At 38.4% G+C, this 17,283-nt stretch overlaps 1 protein-coding gene across 6 annotated transcripts in view; it reads right to left on the bottom strand.

Moving 5' to 3' along the window:
- Positions 1 to 17,283, bottom strand: part of GRID1 (glutamate ionotropic receptor delta type subunit 1) — a 681,623-nt gene that overhangs the window by 65,901 nt on the left and 598,439 nt on the right. For all 6 annotated transcript variants that reach the window (XM_039343408.1, XM_039343409.1, XM_039343404.1 and 3 more), the window contains exons 7-8: positions 16,599 to 16,760; positions 16,274 to 16,393 (exon numbers count right to left, since the gene is read on the bottom strand). In XM_039343408.1, the coding sequence (XP_039199342.1) occupies positions 16,274 to 16,393; positions 16,599 to 16,760 (282 nt within the window). The remainder of the gene's footprint in view (positions 1 to 16,273; positions 16,394 to 16,598; positions 16,761 to 17,283) is intronic.

The following is a 17,283-nucleotide window of genomic DNA, read 5'->3' as shown; positions in this document are numbered from 1 at the left end:
AGCGGTTACCCTTGAAGTTCAAGATAAAACCAATGCTAAAGTTTAGCTCAGTCATACTTTATGAAAAACATACAATCATATTGCATGACTGGAAAGTGACCGACACATGGTCCCTATCAACAAAGAAGCCATGTGGGAAACACAGAAGCATAGAGTTATAAAATGGCCGACATATTGACATGACAAAATCTTGACCTCACTCCAGAAAAATCACCTGGGAAATAGAAGTCCATGCATCAAAGTGTGTGCTCTTCTCAGCCCGTACATAATATAAGTGTGTACTATTTATGTTGTTTCAAATTACTCAGTGAGACATAATCATTTCTACCACACAAAAGGGAACAACATACTTTGGCCTAGTTAAAATTGTTTAGCTTCAGAAACGTGATTTATATGGTCATTTCAATCCAAGAAGTTTGAAATCAACAAGCAAAAGATGATGTCCAGAACAGTCTAACATGAAAACTAGGACAATGGCTCAATAATTCTGTTTCAAAAAATGTCAGCGATGTGGGATCTGAAAATCATATTTAAGGCTGTTTCATAATTACAGAAATGTGGCTTACACACATGTGATGGCTGTCAAGAAATATAGCCGGACATTCTGAAAAACTATTGGAGTAGTTTTATATGCCATGTGTATTTTTTTTTTTTTATTAAAAAGTTTTATAAATTTTACAAAGAAAAACATAACAATACAATAACAAAAAACCACATATACAAAAAGAAAAAAAAACTAAACATTACACAACAAAACCCCCCTCCCCCCACCCCCACCCAAACACCCCCCCTTCCCCCCCCTGAGCTTCCCAAAGCAGGATATAGGCTTAATTAAAAAAAACAGTTAAGAAATTATATTTATAGAAAAAAAGAAAGAAAAAGAAAAAAAATATAGCATTAATATATATATATATAAATAATTTTTATTTATATATATATAAATAAAAATTATGAAAAAGCTATATGATATTTTTTATATCCAATTTAAATTGTATAAATTTTATCCATTTATCCCAAACAGCAAGAAATTTCTCTTGCGTTTGTTCCTTTAAAAAAGCCGAAATCTTTGCCATTTCCGCCAAATAAGACACTTTAAGAAACCATTCCTGCAATGTAGGCAAAGATTCCTTCTTCCAATATTGTCCTACTAACAGCCTCGCAGCTGTAATCAAATTTAACATCAATATAACCTCCTTTGTATCACAGTCAGTAACTATACCCAACAAAAATAATTGCGGAGTAAATTTTACCCTCCTTCTAAAAATTCTCTGGATATTCCACCATATCTTAATCCAAAATGCTTTTATCTCTCTACACGACCACCAAATATGATAATAGGTAGCATCCGTACAACCACATCTCCAACATTTAGGTTGTAAGTCAGGGTACATAAGAGACATTTTTTGTGGATCAAGGTGCCATCTATAAAACATTTTATAAAAATTCTCCCTTAAGTTCTGTGCTTGTGTAAATTTGACATTTCTCACCCAAATGGTTTCCCAAATGTCCAATGGAACTGGCTCACCAAAATTCTGCGCCCATCTGATCATACAATCTTTAATTAGTTCCGTTTCTGAATCCAATTCAACTAAAACCCCATAAATCCTCTTAATGTGGGTTTGTCTTTGATCCTTCACTTGCTTAATAAAATTTTCATCTTCTCTAAGAAGACCCACCTTACAATCCACCTTCCATCTATCTACTAGTTGCCTATATTGGAACCAAGAATAAATAATATTTTCTTGTGCTAACTCTTCCCGTTATTTTAACTGCCAGTTTTGTCCATCCCATCTAAGTAACTGTCTATAAGATACCATATCCATTTTAGCACCTCTTTTTATTCCTTCTATCGCATGCCAAGGTATATGCCATGTGTATTTTGAGTACAGTTTATTATCTGATTTCCCCCCCCTAAGACTGTGATCCACTTAAGATACGAAATAGAATGAAACAAAGATTTAATTCTGATCCATAGCAAGGTTGCAAAACTAACACAATTTTTTTTTCCAGACTTAAGAAAACTCTTTCATCAAGGCAGATTCCAATACAACTTCATTCTAGGAGGATTCCCCTATATAATTACAAATATCCCTGAGAAAGTTTTCATTGACCCAAGAAGATCTGGGCTAGGACAAATTTCTTTTTCTCATAAAATGTGATTTAGACCCCATGTGTGTGTGTGCATCTCAGACCTATCACCAAATGTTTAAAGTTCCTCGGTTTGTCTAAGCCAGGGGTATGCAACCTTGGCTCTTTTATGACTGGTGGACTTCAACTCCCAGAATTCCTGAGCCAGCATGGCTCAGCTTGGAAACCTCTCCCTTTCCTCTTAGCATGGCTGGCTCAGGAATTCTGGGAGTTGAAGTCCACGAGTCATAAAAGAGCCAAGGTTGCCTACCCCTGGTCTAAGCCCACAAAAACTGCAAGCTGCTTTCCACCTTCAGATCAGGATGGTTCCCCACAGAAAGGAAAGAGAGGTGCTCCTTGGTGTTTTCTGAGCTTGGTTGTTGTTTCATGATCTAGCACAGGGGTGTCAAACTCAATTTCATTGAGGGCCATATCAGCATTGTGGTTGCCCTCGGGAGGCCGGAGGTGTGGGGCCAGGGTGGGTGCGGCCTACTGGGTGGGCATGGCCAGCTCTACATCGTTTGCGTCAAGGGTGCCTGTGGGGGCCTGGGCAGGAGTGGGACAGATCTGAGGGTCTCTAGCAGAAGGGGGTACGACCAGGGCAAGCACCAAGGCATGGTCCATTTCTTCATTCCTCACCAAGGGTGACATCTCCCCAGCATGCACCCAGGGGTTGGGGCCGACATGGCAGAGGCTGGTTCCTCGCTGTTTCCAGACGGCCTTGTGGAGCTAAGACTGAATGCAGTTCAGCATAGATGGCCACCACAAAATTGTACATTGGCTCTCAGCCGGCCTGGGCCAGGAGCAAGGCAGCAGGGGCTGTTCTCTCACTATTTCCAGGATGGCTTCGCAGGCCACATGAAACCACTTCGCGGGCTGCATCCGGCCCCCAGACCTTGTGTTTGACATGTCTAACCTAGCACCTCATCAGTGCTAGAAGGAAGCAGAGTTTGGGTGGTGGTGGGGGTGGGGAGGAGGAGGTGGAGGAGGAGGAGGAAGAAAACTGTAGTATCCTTAGTGTTCTCTGAGCTTGGTTCTTTTCTTGCACACATTTCATTTCCCAAACTACCATAGGTGACATCATCAATGCTGTCTTGTGCACGGATGATGTTAACTAGTTTGGATAATGAAACATCTGCAAGAAAACAACCAAGCTCAGAGAGCACTAAGGACCCCTTATTTTTTAACTCTGAGCTACAAGTATAGAAGGAGAGGTCCTTTTTTTTTTTTACCCCATTGAGACAGAAAATGTACAGAATTGTAAGGAGGCTCCAGCTCCTTCTCAGCAATGCATCAGAGATGATATTCTGCTTTCAAATTTGATGCTTCAGTGATGGGTTTCATTACACTGCCAGTGCTGAGAGATTTGCAGACAAGACCCACCTTGTAGCATCCTTTAATTGACCTATCCCGGGACTATGCAGAGCTCAATTAAAACATGTGTAATTTCCTTCCTCTGCTGCCACAGTCAATGAGTACACTTCCGCGGGACCTTTTCAACCTCTCTTTTGGGCACGCTCTACCTATCTGACAAAGAGCTTGTATAATAATTAAATTTGAAGTAATTACTTTTCAGACTGATCAGTGACAGTCTATTGTTCAGGAAGAATGAATCCTCAGAGCCTTCTAACATCATTTTAGTTCCTGCTTCGGAATGAGATTTTCAAAGAATGTAATTTATAAGGAACGAAAATCCTTAATGCCCACTAATATAGGTTTCTTTTGCCAGTAAAAAAAACCTTTGGAATAAGATTATTTTCTGAAGTAATGAGTTATCTTGGTTATCTGAACTTAGCATAAGAAACCTCACAATGACATTCATCGTGGACGCTGGGCCGATGGTGGTAACGGTGGGAGAGAAACGTCTCAAAACCAATCCTTTAATTTTCTGAACTTTGCTGACTTTTCTACCCATCTTCAGCATTCTGATTTTGAAAATACATCAGTTCAAATGTTGGGATTCATTAGTGCATTCATCTTTAAACAAAACAAAACAAACAAACAAAAAAACCAGAATCTTAAAATCAGCAAGCGGTGCTACATTTTATTTACACTTGCATACATATTTACATAAACTAGCTTAATCTTTGTGAAAGAAAGGAAGTTTAATCATATTAATATAGGTTGTTACAACTTCCCTTATAAAACACTGATCCATCCATCCATCCATCCATCCATCCATCCATCCATCCATCCATCCATCTACCTACCTACCTACCTACCTACCTACCTATCTATCCATCTATCTATCTACCTATCTTGCTCTCTCTTTCACATGCTCTGTCCCTCTCTATATATAAACTATATACATAAACATATAAAACATAAACCAATCTCAAGCCAACAGAGTTTCTGACACAAACTCTTCCTTCCTTCCTTCCTTCCTTCCTTCCTTCCTTCCTTCCTTCCTTCCTTCCTTCCTTCCTTCCTTCCTTCCTTCCATCCTTTTTTTAAAAAAAAGTTTATTGATTTTCTAATTTTACATTTAAATATTTAAAAAGCAACATGGCGGCTGAGTTAATCGATAATTCAATAACATACAAGTATCTTTAGTACGAGTCTCAAACTACTACATTAAATATTTCCTCTCTTTTCCCCTTAGTATTTTCAATCTTTATAGACAATCAATGTCCTAATTAGTTTTTCCCAATTTTTAGTTTCCCATTAATATTTAAATTTAACATTTAATATTTATAATTCCCAAGTTTTAAATAACCACAGTTCCCTTTATCACAATTCATCGGAAAATCCAGTGTTCAGGACATATGTCTTATCTATTTGAATATATTCTATTTCTCACCGACTTACATCAACTAATTAATAATACAGTATAACATTCTTATTTTCTGTTAATTTCCAAATGTCTTAAATTTAGTAACCAAAATTCCTTCCTTCCTTCCTTCCTTCCTCCCTTCCTTCCCTCCCCTTCCTTCCCTCCCTCCTTCCCTCCCTCCCTCCTTCCTTCCTTCCTTCCTTCCTTCCTTCCTTCCTTCCTTCCTTCCCTACTATACAGCAAAAATTATAATGTGTTATCTGTCACTCTTTCATTATCACTTTGCTCTGTAAGAGAATTCATTGCTCCTATTTAAAAGGGCAAGAATATTTTGTCAGTGATGACAAGGACTCACTCATTTGTTCCCTCATCTTATTGAGACCATAAGTGGGATACACTTAGGTGAAAACAAACAGAAGTGCCATTCAAACATTTCTCTTTCCCCCAGACATTGGTCTTGAAGTCCCTACCAAAGACTACTTCATACTTTGATAAGGCAGACCTGTACTTAAGATGTCACAAATAGATAGCTAAAACATGAGATGTACAAAACTTCATTTCAAATGTGTACATCATTCAAGTGACAATAATCAAGGATAAGTTAATGATACATTGACTAATACGTTTACTAGCAACCTTGAAAACTGTTCAGTTAGAAAGTGGCTGTATTTAGATAGTCAATTCCCCTGAGATTTTAATTAGGGGGAGCTTTTTTATTCCATCATAAAGAAATATTTTTATAAACACTGCTCTCCATTCAACTAAGCAATAATCAAAAAGATGACTGAGTAAGGTTAGTAACACCTGATTTAAAGAATTTTTTTTAAAAAAAACTACCACAGGAAGAGATTCATCGAAGCAATGTGTGGGTGACTGTGAAAGACATCAGTGCGACCCTTGAAAGTTTAAAGGTAGGATCAATAAAACAATTTATTTGACATAACTGCTAATGCAGTTTCTTTTCCTCTTTTCCAATTACTCTCCAGATAGATTTTTTTTATTTATTTATGTAACTTCTTAGTGAATAATCAAGAGTTATCTTAACGTTTTTTCCAAGGCTTTATTTTTCCTCCCACTCTTTCCTCCCACCTACATCTATGAAACATATTACCTTGAAGGAAAAAGTAATAGTTTTGAACTACAGTGTTGAAGAAGATTCCCAAGAAGACCAAAAACAAACTAATGGATTGTCGAACCAATCAGCTCAAAGTTCTCCCTCAAAGCAAAAAGGATCAAGCGTAGATTATCCTACTTCAGACACATCATGTGGGCACCTTTTGTAGGTCTCTAGAGAAGCCTCTGATGGTGGGAAAGGTGGATGGGAAGAGAAGAAGAGGAAGATCAGCAGCAAGATGGATGGACTCAATTACACTGGTGATATGTGCATCATTGGATAGCCTCAAGAACCAGGTTGGGGCACATAAATAACTACAACGTAGCACATAGAGTTTGAGTTCACTTTCTTTCCAAAAGCAATTTCTAATAAATTACTCCTAATTTATTTTTGTTGTTGTTGTTGTTAATTGCGAAGTTGTGTCTGACCCATTGCGACCCCATGGACAACGTTCCTCCAGGTCTTCCTGTCCTCTACCATCTTGTGGAGTCCATTTAAGTTCACACCTACTGCTTCAGTGACTCCATCCAGCCACCCCATTCTCTGTTGTCCCCTTCTCTTGCCCTTCATCTTTCCCAGCATTAGGCTCTTCTCCAGTGAGTCCTTCCTTCTCATTAGGTGGCCAAAGTATTTGAGTTTCAACTTCAGGATCTGGCCTTCTAAAGAGCAGTCGGGGTTGATCTCTTCTAGGTCTGACCGGTTTGAACGCCTTGCAGTCCAAGGGACTCGCAGGAGTCTTAGTTGGGAGCAAACTCTTCACAAAACACAGGAAAGCCCTTAACTGCTTCAATACTAGGCAATGGATGTTTTTGTAAATGAAAGATGCAACCACATTTTGTTGGAGAAAGCAAAACAGAAGGAAATCATCTCACAGCAAACCTGTGCATTAACACAACTAAAGCCCAAAATACATGAAATAACTGGAAATGGGAGGAAAACTTTCCTATAAAGAAAGCAAAGCAATAACTGTTCTAAATAAGACCTGAAATGAAATATTTATTGGCCATATGCAGTTTTGTAAGTCAGTATGAATGCTTCGTGCTTGAAAGCCAATACTCTTAGCTTCCCATTCCGTCCTCTCCTTTCTCTCTCAATTAATTAAAGTGTGTTGACTATAGAAAGACACTGAAAGCATTTGACAGCATAATCCACAACCCAGCACAAATATGACAAGGACGATAATTTCGTTTAGAGGGGTATAACGCTGCCTTGCAGACATAAGTGTTCTAGCCATTTTACAATGGAGGGATGGTCCATAATGATTTCATAATCTTGGACAATGGGAAAATTTCTATCCACATAAATAGGAGGGGATGGAGAGAGAGAAAGAGAGAGAGACTTACATTCAACTTGCAAGCAAAAGAGATGTGGCTGCAGTCATTATGATACTGTTGGAATGAGTGTAATGGTGCTTGATTGGGTTAGTCTCACTTTGTTTCTGTGAGTGCAGAATGAAAAAGAATGGATTTGGTTTTGCAGGACTTGTTTTTGGCTAGCCTAGAGAAAAGAAGGACTAGGGGGGAAATGATAGCAGTATTCCTATATTTGAAGGGGTGCCAAAAAAGGACGGGGTCAGTTTATTTTCCAAAGCACCAGAGGTAGGACTAGAAACAATGGATGGAAACTAATCAAGGAGAGAAGCAACCTGGAATTAAGGATCATAATCCTGAAATAATTCCTAATAGTGAGGACAATTAACAAGTAGAATAGCTTGCCTTCAGATGTTGTGGGTGCTTGTATAAATATTTATAGAAGTATATACCGAGAAGTTTAGATAAATAGAAGTATTAATGTAAGAGAAAATTAATCTTATTGTATATAATACAGATAGGGAAATTTGGAGAGAGGAGCTGCTCGGACATTACCCCTGAATTGTATCTGAAGAGGGATGAGAGGGAAGAAAGGAGAGGAGAGAGAAAAGAGTGAAGGAGGGGAGAAGGAAGTAGGAAGGTTGGAGGAGAAGAGGAGAAGGAAGGAAAGAGAAGAGGAGAGGAAGAAGAGGGAAGTAGGGAAGAGAAGAAAGGGAGAAAGAAGGTAGAGAAGGAGGGGTGTGGATACAGTGAAAGGGGAAATGAGCGAGCAACACCAAAAGTTCTGTGTATGTATTTATTTCATTTTATTAAAAGTATCTTATATATGAATGTAAAAAGAATGTATGTTAACATCTGATAAATATCATGGTATATGTATGGGGGAGAGTTTGGAAAAATAAAAAATTATTAAAAAAAAAAGATGTTGTGGATGCTTCATCACCAGAGAAGTGTAAAAAGAGACTGGATAGCCATTTGTCTGAAATGGTATAGGGTCTCCTGCTTGAGCAGGAGGCTGGACTAGAAGACCTACAAAGTCCCTTCCAGCTCTACTCTATTCTGTTTCTGATCTTGTCTTCTTCACCAATCCACCAAAAGGAGAAGTTCTTCTTTCTTTTTCAAAGGTTGATTCCCTTGGTTTTATGGTGGCACAGCAGTTAGGGTGCAGTACTGCAGGCCACTTTAGCTGACTGTGTTCAGCAGGTCAGCGGTTCAAATCTCACCGGCTCAAGGTTGACTCAGCCTTCCATCCTTCCGGGGTAGGTAAAATGAGGACCCAGATTGTTGGGGGCAATGTAAATATATATATATATACATTGCTTACTGGTGTACACCGCTTAGAGAGTGCTTGTACTTAAAGCGGTATATAAGTCTCATAAATAAATAAATAAATCTCAGAGTAATTAGAAAGAGGGTATTAGAGGTCGCGGAGGACACTTTTCCACAAGATAACCAAAGGACAATTGCACCACAACTTTGCAACTTTGGTTTAGGTCGGTGTTTCTCAGCCTTGGCAGTTTTCAGATTTGTGGATTCCAACACCCAGGGACACTGCAAATCTGCTCTCAGAGGGATTTGGCACTCCCACAAACAGCACCATTCCATGGACGACGTTGATGAGCTTTTATGATTGCACCAGATTGCCCCACCTCTTATGAAGGAAACATTTTCTTTTGTGTTATATTTGTTTTGCAACTGGGTATCTTCCCTTTGCAAGCAGAAGGTGAAATATTCTGTACCTGTGCACCACTGCAATGACAGGTTTTATCAAAAGGTCGCACACACAGCTTTAGTCTTCTTTTTTGCCTGAGTTCATACAACTCGCTAAACAAACCATATGCAAAGTAGCCTTTAGGCAGACAGTGCAATTAAGTGCAATAGGAAAGTGGAGTGTGAATTTGGATCTTCTGAAATAATAAGCCTAGTTAGGAATAACATTATTTCACAGAACTGTCAGGAACGTGAAACTATTCCAACACCAAAACTCTCGATAACTTGATTTTGCAAGTAAGCCTTATCAGCAACCAAACACATCATCAGGCAGAGTTACACAAGGGGAACACAATTTAGCTAGAGAACTTTCTGATCTATAGTCACCCAATATAGGTCAGCAGCTAGAGTTTCTAATGGCTTCCGCAGTAACCTTGGTTCCTATGACATGACAATGTGCCCCTACTTAAATAACTTAACCAGGCATTTTATTTCATTGTGTTGGCAGAATGGCTTATAATACCTAATTCCTCTTTGGAGGACACACCAGAATCAAACTAGTTCTGGACGGATGAAGGACAGATGAAAACAAAAACATATATAGTACAATGTTTTGCTTCTTATCCAAGAAGTTCCTTCTGGAATCCTTAGAACCCAAAACCAATCACAAATCCCAAGAAAACAAATGAAACAATGAGGTAGGCAGAGATGAAAAAGAAAAAAGAAAAACTCACACAACAACCAGGAGACACAGGAAACACCCCCATGGATAGGCATAAAAGTCTTAAATGCTTATATACAAATGCTCAAAGCTTGGGGAACAATCAGAACGAACTAGAAGCAATAGTACATGAGGGAGGGTATGACACAGTTGATATAACAGAAACCTGGTGGGATCAAACCCATGAATAGAATGGACTGATGGATGGATACAAATTATTCAGAAGGAACAGGTCTGCAAAAAGAGGAGGCGGAGTTGCACTATATGTAAGAGAACACTACATATCTGCAGAAATGCACATGAACAAAGATAAAATCTCTCCAGAAAGTACATGGGTCAATATAAAAGAAAAAAAAAAGTGAAATTGCCATAAGTGAGAATGAGGTCTCTGACTGTAGCAGGTCAGCCCTCGGCTGAGACTGAAATATCTATTTACCGTTGACTCACGCAGACCCCAGAGAGTCATCTTCTATTACCTTCAGCAGCCAATATACATAGATAATCAAACCAAACAAGACATGGCTTTTTCTCCAGGTGAAGTTGTTGTGCCAAAACAGAGGCATCAATGTAAATAATTCAGAGGGTACTAAATGAAGTTTTACAGAAATTAAATTTAGGACATTACTTTAATTTTTTTAAAAAAACAATCTTTTTGTGCAAATTTGTCCTGTTTGAGAAGCTTTCTCATGATAATGTCTTGTGGTTTCTTCTTTTTGGGGTTTCTTTTTCAAACCACAATTCTGGCCAAGCATCTGTGAAAGCAAGTCACCTGGCAAATCTAGACCTTGGTGTGTCTCAGGATGGGCTTTCAAAAGATACTTAATTTCAGTGGTGATAGTTTTTTTAAAAAAAATTTATTTATTTGTATCCTGCCTTTATTATTTTCCTGCTCCCACCTTTTTCCTTTTTTACTTGGATCATAGTGTTTTGGATTTTGTATTAACTTATTTATGTTTTTAATATATATGGTTTTAGCTTTTAGGATTGAAAGCCTCCCTGGGCAGTCTATAAATTTTATAAATAAAAGTATCTAATATAGAATATCTAATATTTCTATGTCCCCCACACCTTCCACAGTTTTAGGGCAGCTAAGCAAGTAAAGCTCAATTGCCAAATGAATAGCCCTCGATTCTAGATGCAGTTAAGTGTATATCCTTCCCCAGAGTAAGTAAGTCTCATTTAACTCTAAAGGGTTTCTATTGCAATAAGTATTTATACAGTTGAACTGTAAAAGAAGGGAGACTCCATTCAACCTAATTTGTTCTGGTGTAAATGTGTGAAAAGGGAAGATCAGATCTCACATTACTGGTGAGTTCTTATCCAAGCAACTGCCTCAGCCCTGTAGTAATTCATCTAACTCAATTGCTTTTGAAGCTAATTACTCCATAAAGCACCTCATCTAACTCTACATGCTATGCAACTATTCTTTTCCATTTATTATATATAGAAGGCTCCGTAGATAGGACAGAAGCATACTTATATTTCATGATTGCTATCTGGCCTCTACTGCAAATCCAGAAGACTATCATATTAACTCTTAATTTTGTCATATTGTCTTGATATGGACTATTAATAATGATGGGAATACATTTTATTTTGGGATACTGTTTGGTAAACTCATGAATTAAAATGGCAACAACTCTCATGCATCTAAAGCAATCAGTAATTTGCAACAATCAATAGTTTGCAAGTGTAATTTTGAAGGACTTAATGAAGGCCTCAAATGCCAATAGAACAGTTCATTCTCAAATAAAATAAAAAACAAAACAAAACAGACCCTGATAAATAATGTACTGTAGTAGTGGTATTCAGCAGAATTTGCATATAAAATTATATAGCTCAGGAAGAAGTTCATAATTAAAACTTGTTTTTCTTTTTTTAAAAAATGAGGATTCCTTCATCAGTATTGTTAGATTTTTTTAAAACAAATTCTGGATATTTTGTGAATATTTAGGTACTGAGATAATTTTTGTTTTCCTCCAGCGAGTGAATTTTATATGAGTAAATTATAGGGCTTGCATTGCAAACACAGCATCAAGGTTGTGAAACCTCTCTGATATAACCAATTTCCCCAATTTCTTACCACCCAGAGAGTTTAGATATGCACAAACAAGAAAGAAAAAAAATTTACAGGAACAGATACAGTATGTTTTGGGGGCTATGCTAAGATGCTTTAGCTATGATCTCTCTTTAAAAAAAAAAAAGTTTTATTAGTTTTTCAGTTTTGCACCCAAGTGTTTAGGAAGCAGCGTGGTGGTTGGGCAATCAATAGTCCAATAACAAGCTCTTTCATACATGTCTCAGGTTACAACATCAAAGAATCCCTCTCTATTTCCCTTAATTATTACCGTAAATGCCGGCGTATAAGACGATTTCCGCGAGCGCTGAAATCGGCGCCAAAGACGGGGGTCGTCTTATACGCCGAGTCGTCTTATACGCCGGAAATACTGGTAGTTTCCGGTGTATAAGACGACGTTCTAGGAATGCGGCCCGGCTATAAAGACGGGGGTCGTCTTATACGCCGGGTCGCCTAATACGCCGGCATATACGGTATATCACATTCAAAATAATACATTTCTAATTATAGCTCAATCAATTAAAACACTTATCAATATATTTTAACTTATACATATCCGTGTCCTGTTTTTAATTTTTACCCAGTTTCAATAACAGTATTCCAATTTAGCCTTTAGTATCCATAATATTCAGATTTCGGGTAACCCAAGTTTTCTTTATTTCATTACAAAATAGTTGTCATATCTAAAATAGACATATTGTTTACTTAAATACATTCTTACTTTATTGCAGAAATATATTCTATTTCTCTTCCTAGTATCTCATCACTTACTAATAACATATCCTTTATTGTCTCAATCCAACTTCCATATTATAATTCAAAATTATATTCTAATAGCTAATTTTCATTTCCCTGATAGATCTAAGTCCTAAATATTAAATCAATTAATATCTTTTAGAATCTCCTTTTTAGCTATGATGTCTATGGAGTAATCAAATAGCCATGAGGTTAAGAGGTTTACAAATCTGCCCTCAAAGAAAAACTTAACAACAAATATGGTACTCTAAATTAATTTCTCTCTAAAACTAGCAGTCAGAAAGTAGAAGAACTGGGGCCATAGAAGTGCTTGTTTGTTGAACTTAGAAACTGGTCCACTGCTTGCTAATTACACTGCCATATCATCTAATTATACTGTATGGTGGGCTACATTGATAGACCATATTGACAATCTGTATCAGTTAATGGAGCATGTTAAACAATCTCGACCACAAAACATAAATGTCTTCTGTTATTACACTTTGAAGGAAATAGTAAATATGCAGGTAATAAAACGGGATAATTTGTACAAACGTAATGGTAAGAGGATGTTAAGAGAGAAAAGGAATTCATTGAAGGAGGTGGAATAAAATGGCAATTGGTTAATTCCAATTAGGTTATTAATTGCCGTTTATAAGAATAACAAGTTATACACAGTATGGATGTATATGCCAAGTAACAACAGAAAAATAGCTTATAGAAAACGCAAAGGGGGTTGAAAAATTGCACGCAGGTGGTCACAAATCTAATCTATGCCCATTTATAATTGCTGTCTGCTTTAGATTTTCAATTTAGGTGCTATACTAGACTTCGTTGCTGACTTCAATTGTTTAAGAAGGATTTTATGCTAAAATGCAAGGACGTGAAAATCAAAATGAAAAAGCAAGAAAATATGAGGAATTTTTTTTTTCGGTATTTTAACATAGAAAAATTCCAGGCACTTAGCAGTTATGTTTGTGAATTATTAAACATGTTGGGAAGTATGGCTGAATTTGATTGTAACCGTTTCAAAGTACTAATTGCAATTCTATGTATCTGGTGCCCTGCAGGCATAATGAAACATTTGCTATAAATGTTGTATTGCATTTCTATATTTCATGATTGATTCTGTTGCAGTGCTGAAAACTTCAGACTCTAAAGATTATAAATAGGCTCCAGTTTTATAATGAGCATGATTGTTGGTCTCACCTTCAGTTTCTTTTTGCAAGGCAAAACATCTCTGGATGATCCTGCTGCTGGCCGCTTTGATGCCAACAAAAAGTACGTATAGTCGAGGTCATGGTTTTCCCAGTTGCAATGTATGGCTGTGAAAGTTGGACCATAAGAAAGGCTGAGCGCCAAAGAATTGAGGCCTTTGAACTATGGTGCTGGAGAAGACTCCTGCGGGTCCCCTGGACTGCAAGGCGATCAAACCGGTCAGTCCTAGAGGAGATCAACCCTGACTGCTCTTTAGAAGACCAGATCCTGAAGTTGAAACTCAAGTACTTTGGCCACCTAATGAGAAGGAAGGACTCTCTGGAGAAGAGCCTAATGCTGTGAAAAATTGAGGGCAAGAGAAGAAGGGGACGACAGAGAATGAAGTGGCTGGATGGAGTCACTGAAGCACGAGGCGTGAGCTTAAATAGACTCCAGAAGATGGTAGAGGACAGGAAGGCCTGGAGGAATGTTGTCCATGGGGTCACAATGGGTCGGACACAACTTTGCATTTAACAACAACAACAGAGGTTACAAGGCACTGCCCTAGAAGGAGAATGAATCTAATTCTTATGCATATTTTATCACTATGGAAATTTCTGCTACATAGGAAATTTAGGATGTCAGGATGCTCATGATACACAAGATCATGTCAACTTTCCCCAGAGTTTTCTTCCTCTTCTAAGTAAAATCCCAAGAGAGAGATTGGGTGTCAGGGGCTAAAGACTAGATCCAATTAAGGTCCAATTAAAGTGATTTATTACTAAAAGCCAATGCACAGGGGTTCTCTCTCAACTAATGGATATCACCTGCTTGGATTTGGATAAGGGTCAAGAGAATTCAAGGGAAGTCGGACTTAGTCTACATTGTGGCTACATAGGAATTCTAAGCTGATCCCTCTTTTGACTCCACCCCCAGATTCTGCCACGCCTTCTCCTACATTGGGTGAGGCAATGGTGGAGGCCAGCCTTCCTGCTCTTCATAAATTGTATGGCAAACCTTCCAGAAATGTTTCTTCTTCCTGGAAATGTTACCCATTATCTAAAACCCCAAAGAAATAAATCCAAAAGAGGCTTTGTGTGGTCCAATTCTTCCATAAAAGTTGCATATACAACACCTCCCAACTCTTAAAATATTAGTGTGGAACCCATTATAAAGTCCACTCAGTGGAAAGCAACAAGGTCAGCCAGGACAATAGAGACCCACATAATAAATTCCAGATCCAAATCCATAAATAGAAAAGCCTTATGCATCTGCTCTTCTGAGTCTTAAAGAGAAGCTAAATAGAGGCCAAAAATGCATAAACACCGTTCAAGCTCCAGGCAAAACAAAGGATATCCTGTTGTGGTTGGTTCCATTCCCAGTCAGGCTGCCGGTTATTTAGTTGCCTTTAATGCATGCAGTTGCATAGGACTTTTAATGCATTTAATATTTAATATTAGACAGACATTACTTCTCTGCCATTGCACCTTTGGGAATGGATAGTTTGCAGTTTGGGAATGGATAGTTTGCACCTTTGGGAATGGATAGTTTGCCATCAGAGTTTAGAGCAGTGGTTCTCAACCTTTTTAATGCCATGACCCCCAACCGGTCGTAAGTCGAGGACTACTCAACCAGTCGTAAGTTGAGGACTACTCAACTGGTGCAGCACCATTTTCAGAATGGGACTTTTGGCGGGCTCAGCAGGGCAGAGACCCCCTGCACAATTCCTATTGGCTTTTGAAAGCCAATAGAATTAGACTCTATTCAAAAGCCAATAGAATAAAAGGGAGTAGCACAGCTAAGGAAAAGGGGGAAAAAATGGCAGACTGCGTTGTTTGGTGACCCCCGTGAAATGGTCGTTCGACCCCAAATGGGGTCCCGACCCACAGGTTGAGAACCACTGGTTTAGAGAGAGCTTAAATCTGTCCTTTCCAGCTACTTATTCCTGCTATTAACACCCATATAATGGTCTGGATCACTATCTATCCTTTCATCAGTTGGGTAGGGGGGGAGAGAGTGGGAGGAGGCAGGAGGAGAAGATTTGGGGAAATATCTTCAAAAGGAGGGTTAACTCTTCTTTCAATCTCGTGTTTCACAGGAGAAGGAGTATAAGCAACAAAAACACTAGCAATGAATAAACACAAAACTAGATAGATACAAAGCATTCTTTTCAGGTTTCATTCCTTATAATTAAAATGTTTTCTCCATATCCACTACATGCAGGGTTTTACTGATAAAATAGAAGGACAATAAGATTCCCAGTTAGGACAATATGTAGTTATGCCTGCTATGTTACAATTTACCGAACATTGTGCTACATCTTTATCTCTAGTCAGCTCAAAATGTTGCTGGATATAAGAACATTTCTGTAAAACACATTCATTCAAGATGGCACGAGTGGACAAAATTAATGCCTTTAGAATGGCGAACAAAACGGACATTCTACTGCAAAAAAAAACAGCATAAACTGAAAGGGAATGAAATAGAAGAAGGAAGAAGAAGGATTTACCCTTCGGACATCTTTGCCAAATGTTTCACTGTAGCTCGTTCCAAGAATTTCAAACTGGACGTAGGGATTGGCACCATCTTCTTGGAATTCCATAATGCCTGTCAATCCGCTGATATGACCCTAAAAAAATAAAATAAAAAGAGTTTCACCTAGCTGAGTGACAGGAAAAAAAATGGATTTTTTCCCCTCCCCCGGATTTTCTTTCAAACCATCTGTGTTTAAAATGTTTACTGTACAACCATTTGCCTTTCTCCCTTGGGATGATCAAGAACAAACCAACTTGCTTGGCCTATACTTCTTGGAAAAGCAGATCCATTTTGATTACCTTCTTGATCGTCTCCAACATGGACCGACCTCCATTCCAAGGTTTGGTTGATTTTCGCATGCAGTTCAGGCTTGCCATGCTGTGCCATTTCCGGTCTTCCAACTTTCGGTGGAAAGCGTTGGCCAGCATGAGGACGCTGTCATAGAGATAGAGGTTGGAGACCTGTACATGGAGACAAAGCTAAACGGTTGGTGCTAAATTGCTGAAGGACGTACTGAAAGGGCGTAGCGTGATGGAGAATGTGTATATAAAGTGAATGAATTGCAAAAAAATAAGCCTGCTTTCTAAGTAATTATTTATTGATTTCTTCTTTTATCAGAAGAACCTGTAATGCGCTCATCGGGGACAGGATCAGCAATATAAAGCTTGAAAAACCTTGGGGGAAGAAAGTCTTTATCCTGGTTCATCCAAGCCGGGGATAAATAAACAACATGGCAACTGCTTTGGGAAGAAGGTTACAGTTTATTGAAGAGCCAGACTGAAAGATGGTCTTGGCAGGAAGGAGGAGAGAAATCAAGGGCTGAGCACACGTGGAGTAGGTTTTTATACCCTCTGAAAGCCTTTTGTTTGGAATAGTTTCCTGTTCCTGTGGCATGAACTTTGAACTGAGTCTGAGTGTGCTTTTCTAGGCCTTGGTGTCTGCGGTTTTAATCCTATTATGTCTCAAAAGTCATATCCTGCTTCC

Source organism: Crotalus tigris, unplaced genomic scaffold (assembly GCF_016545835.1).
Source record: "Crotalus tigris isolate CLP2741 ecotype Arizona unplaced genomic scaffold, ASM1654583v1 scf7180000017847.2079705, whole genome shotgun sequence".
Taxonomy (NCBI): Eukaryota; Metazoa; Chordata; class Lepidosauria; order Squamata; family Viperidae; genus Crotalus; species Crotalus tigris.
This window is presented reverse-complemented; position numbering and strand designations above follow the sequence as displayed.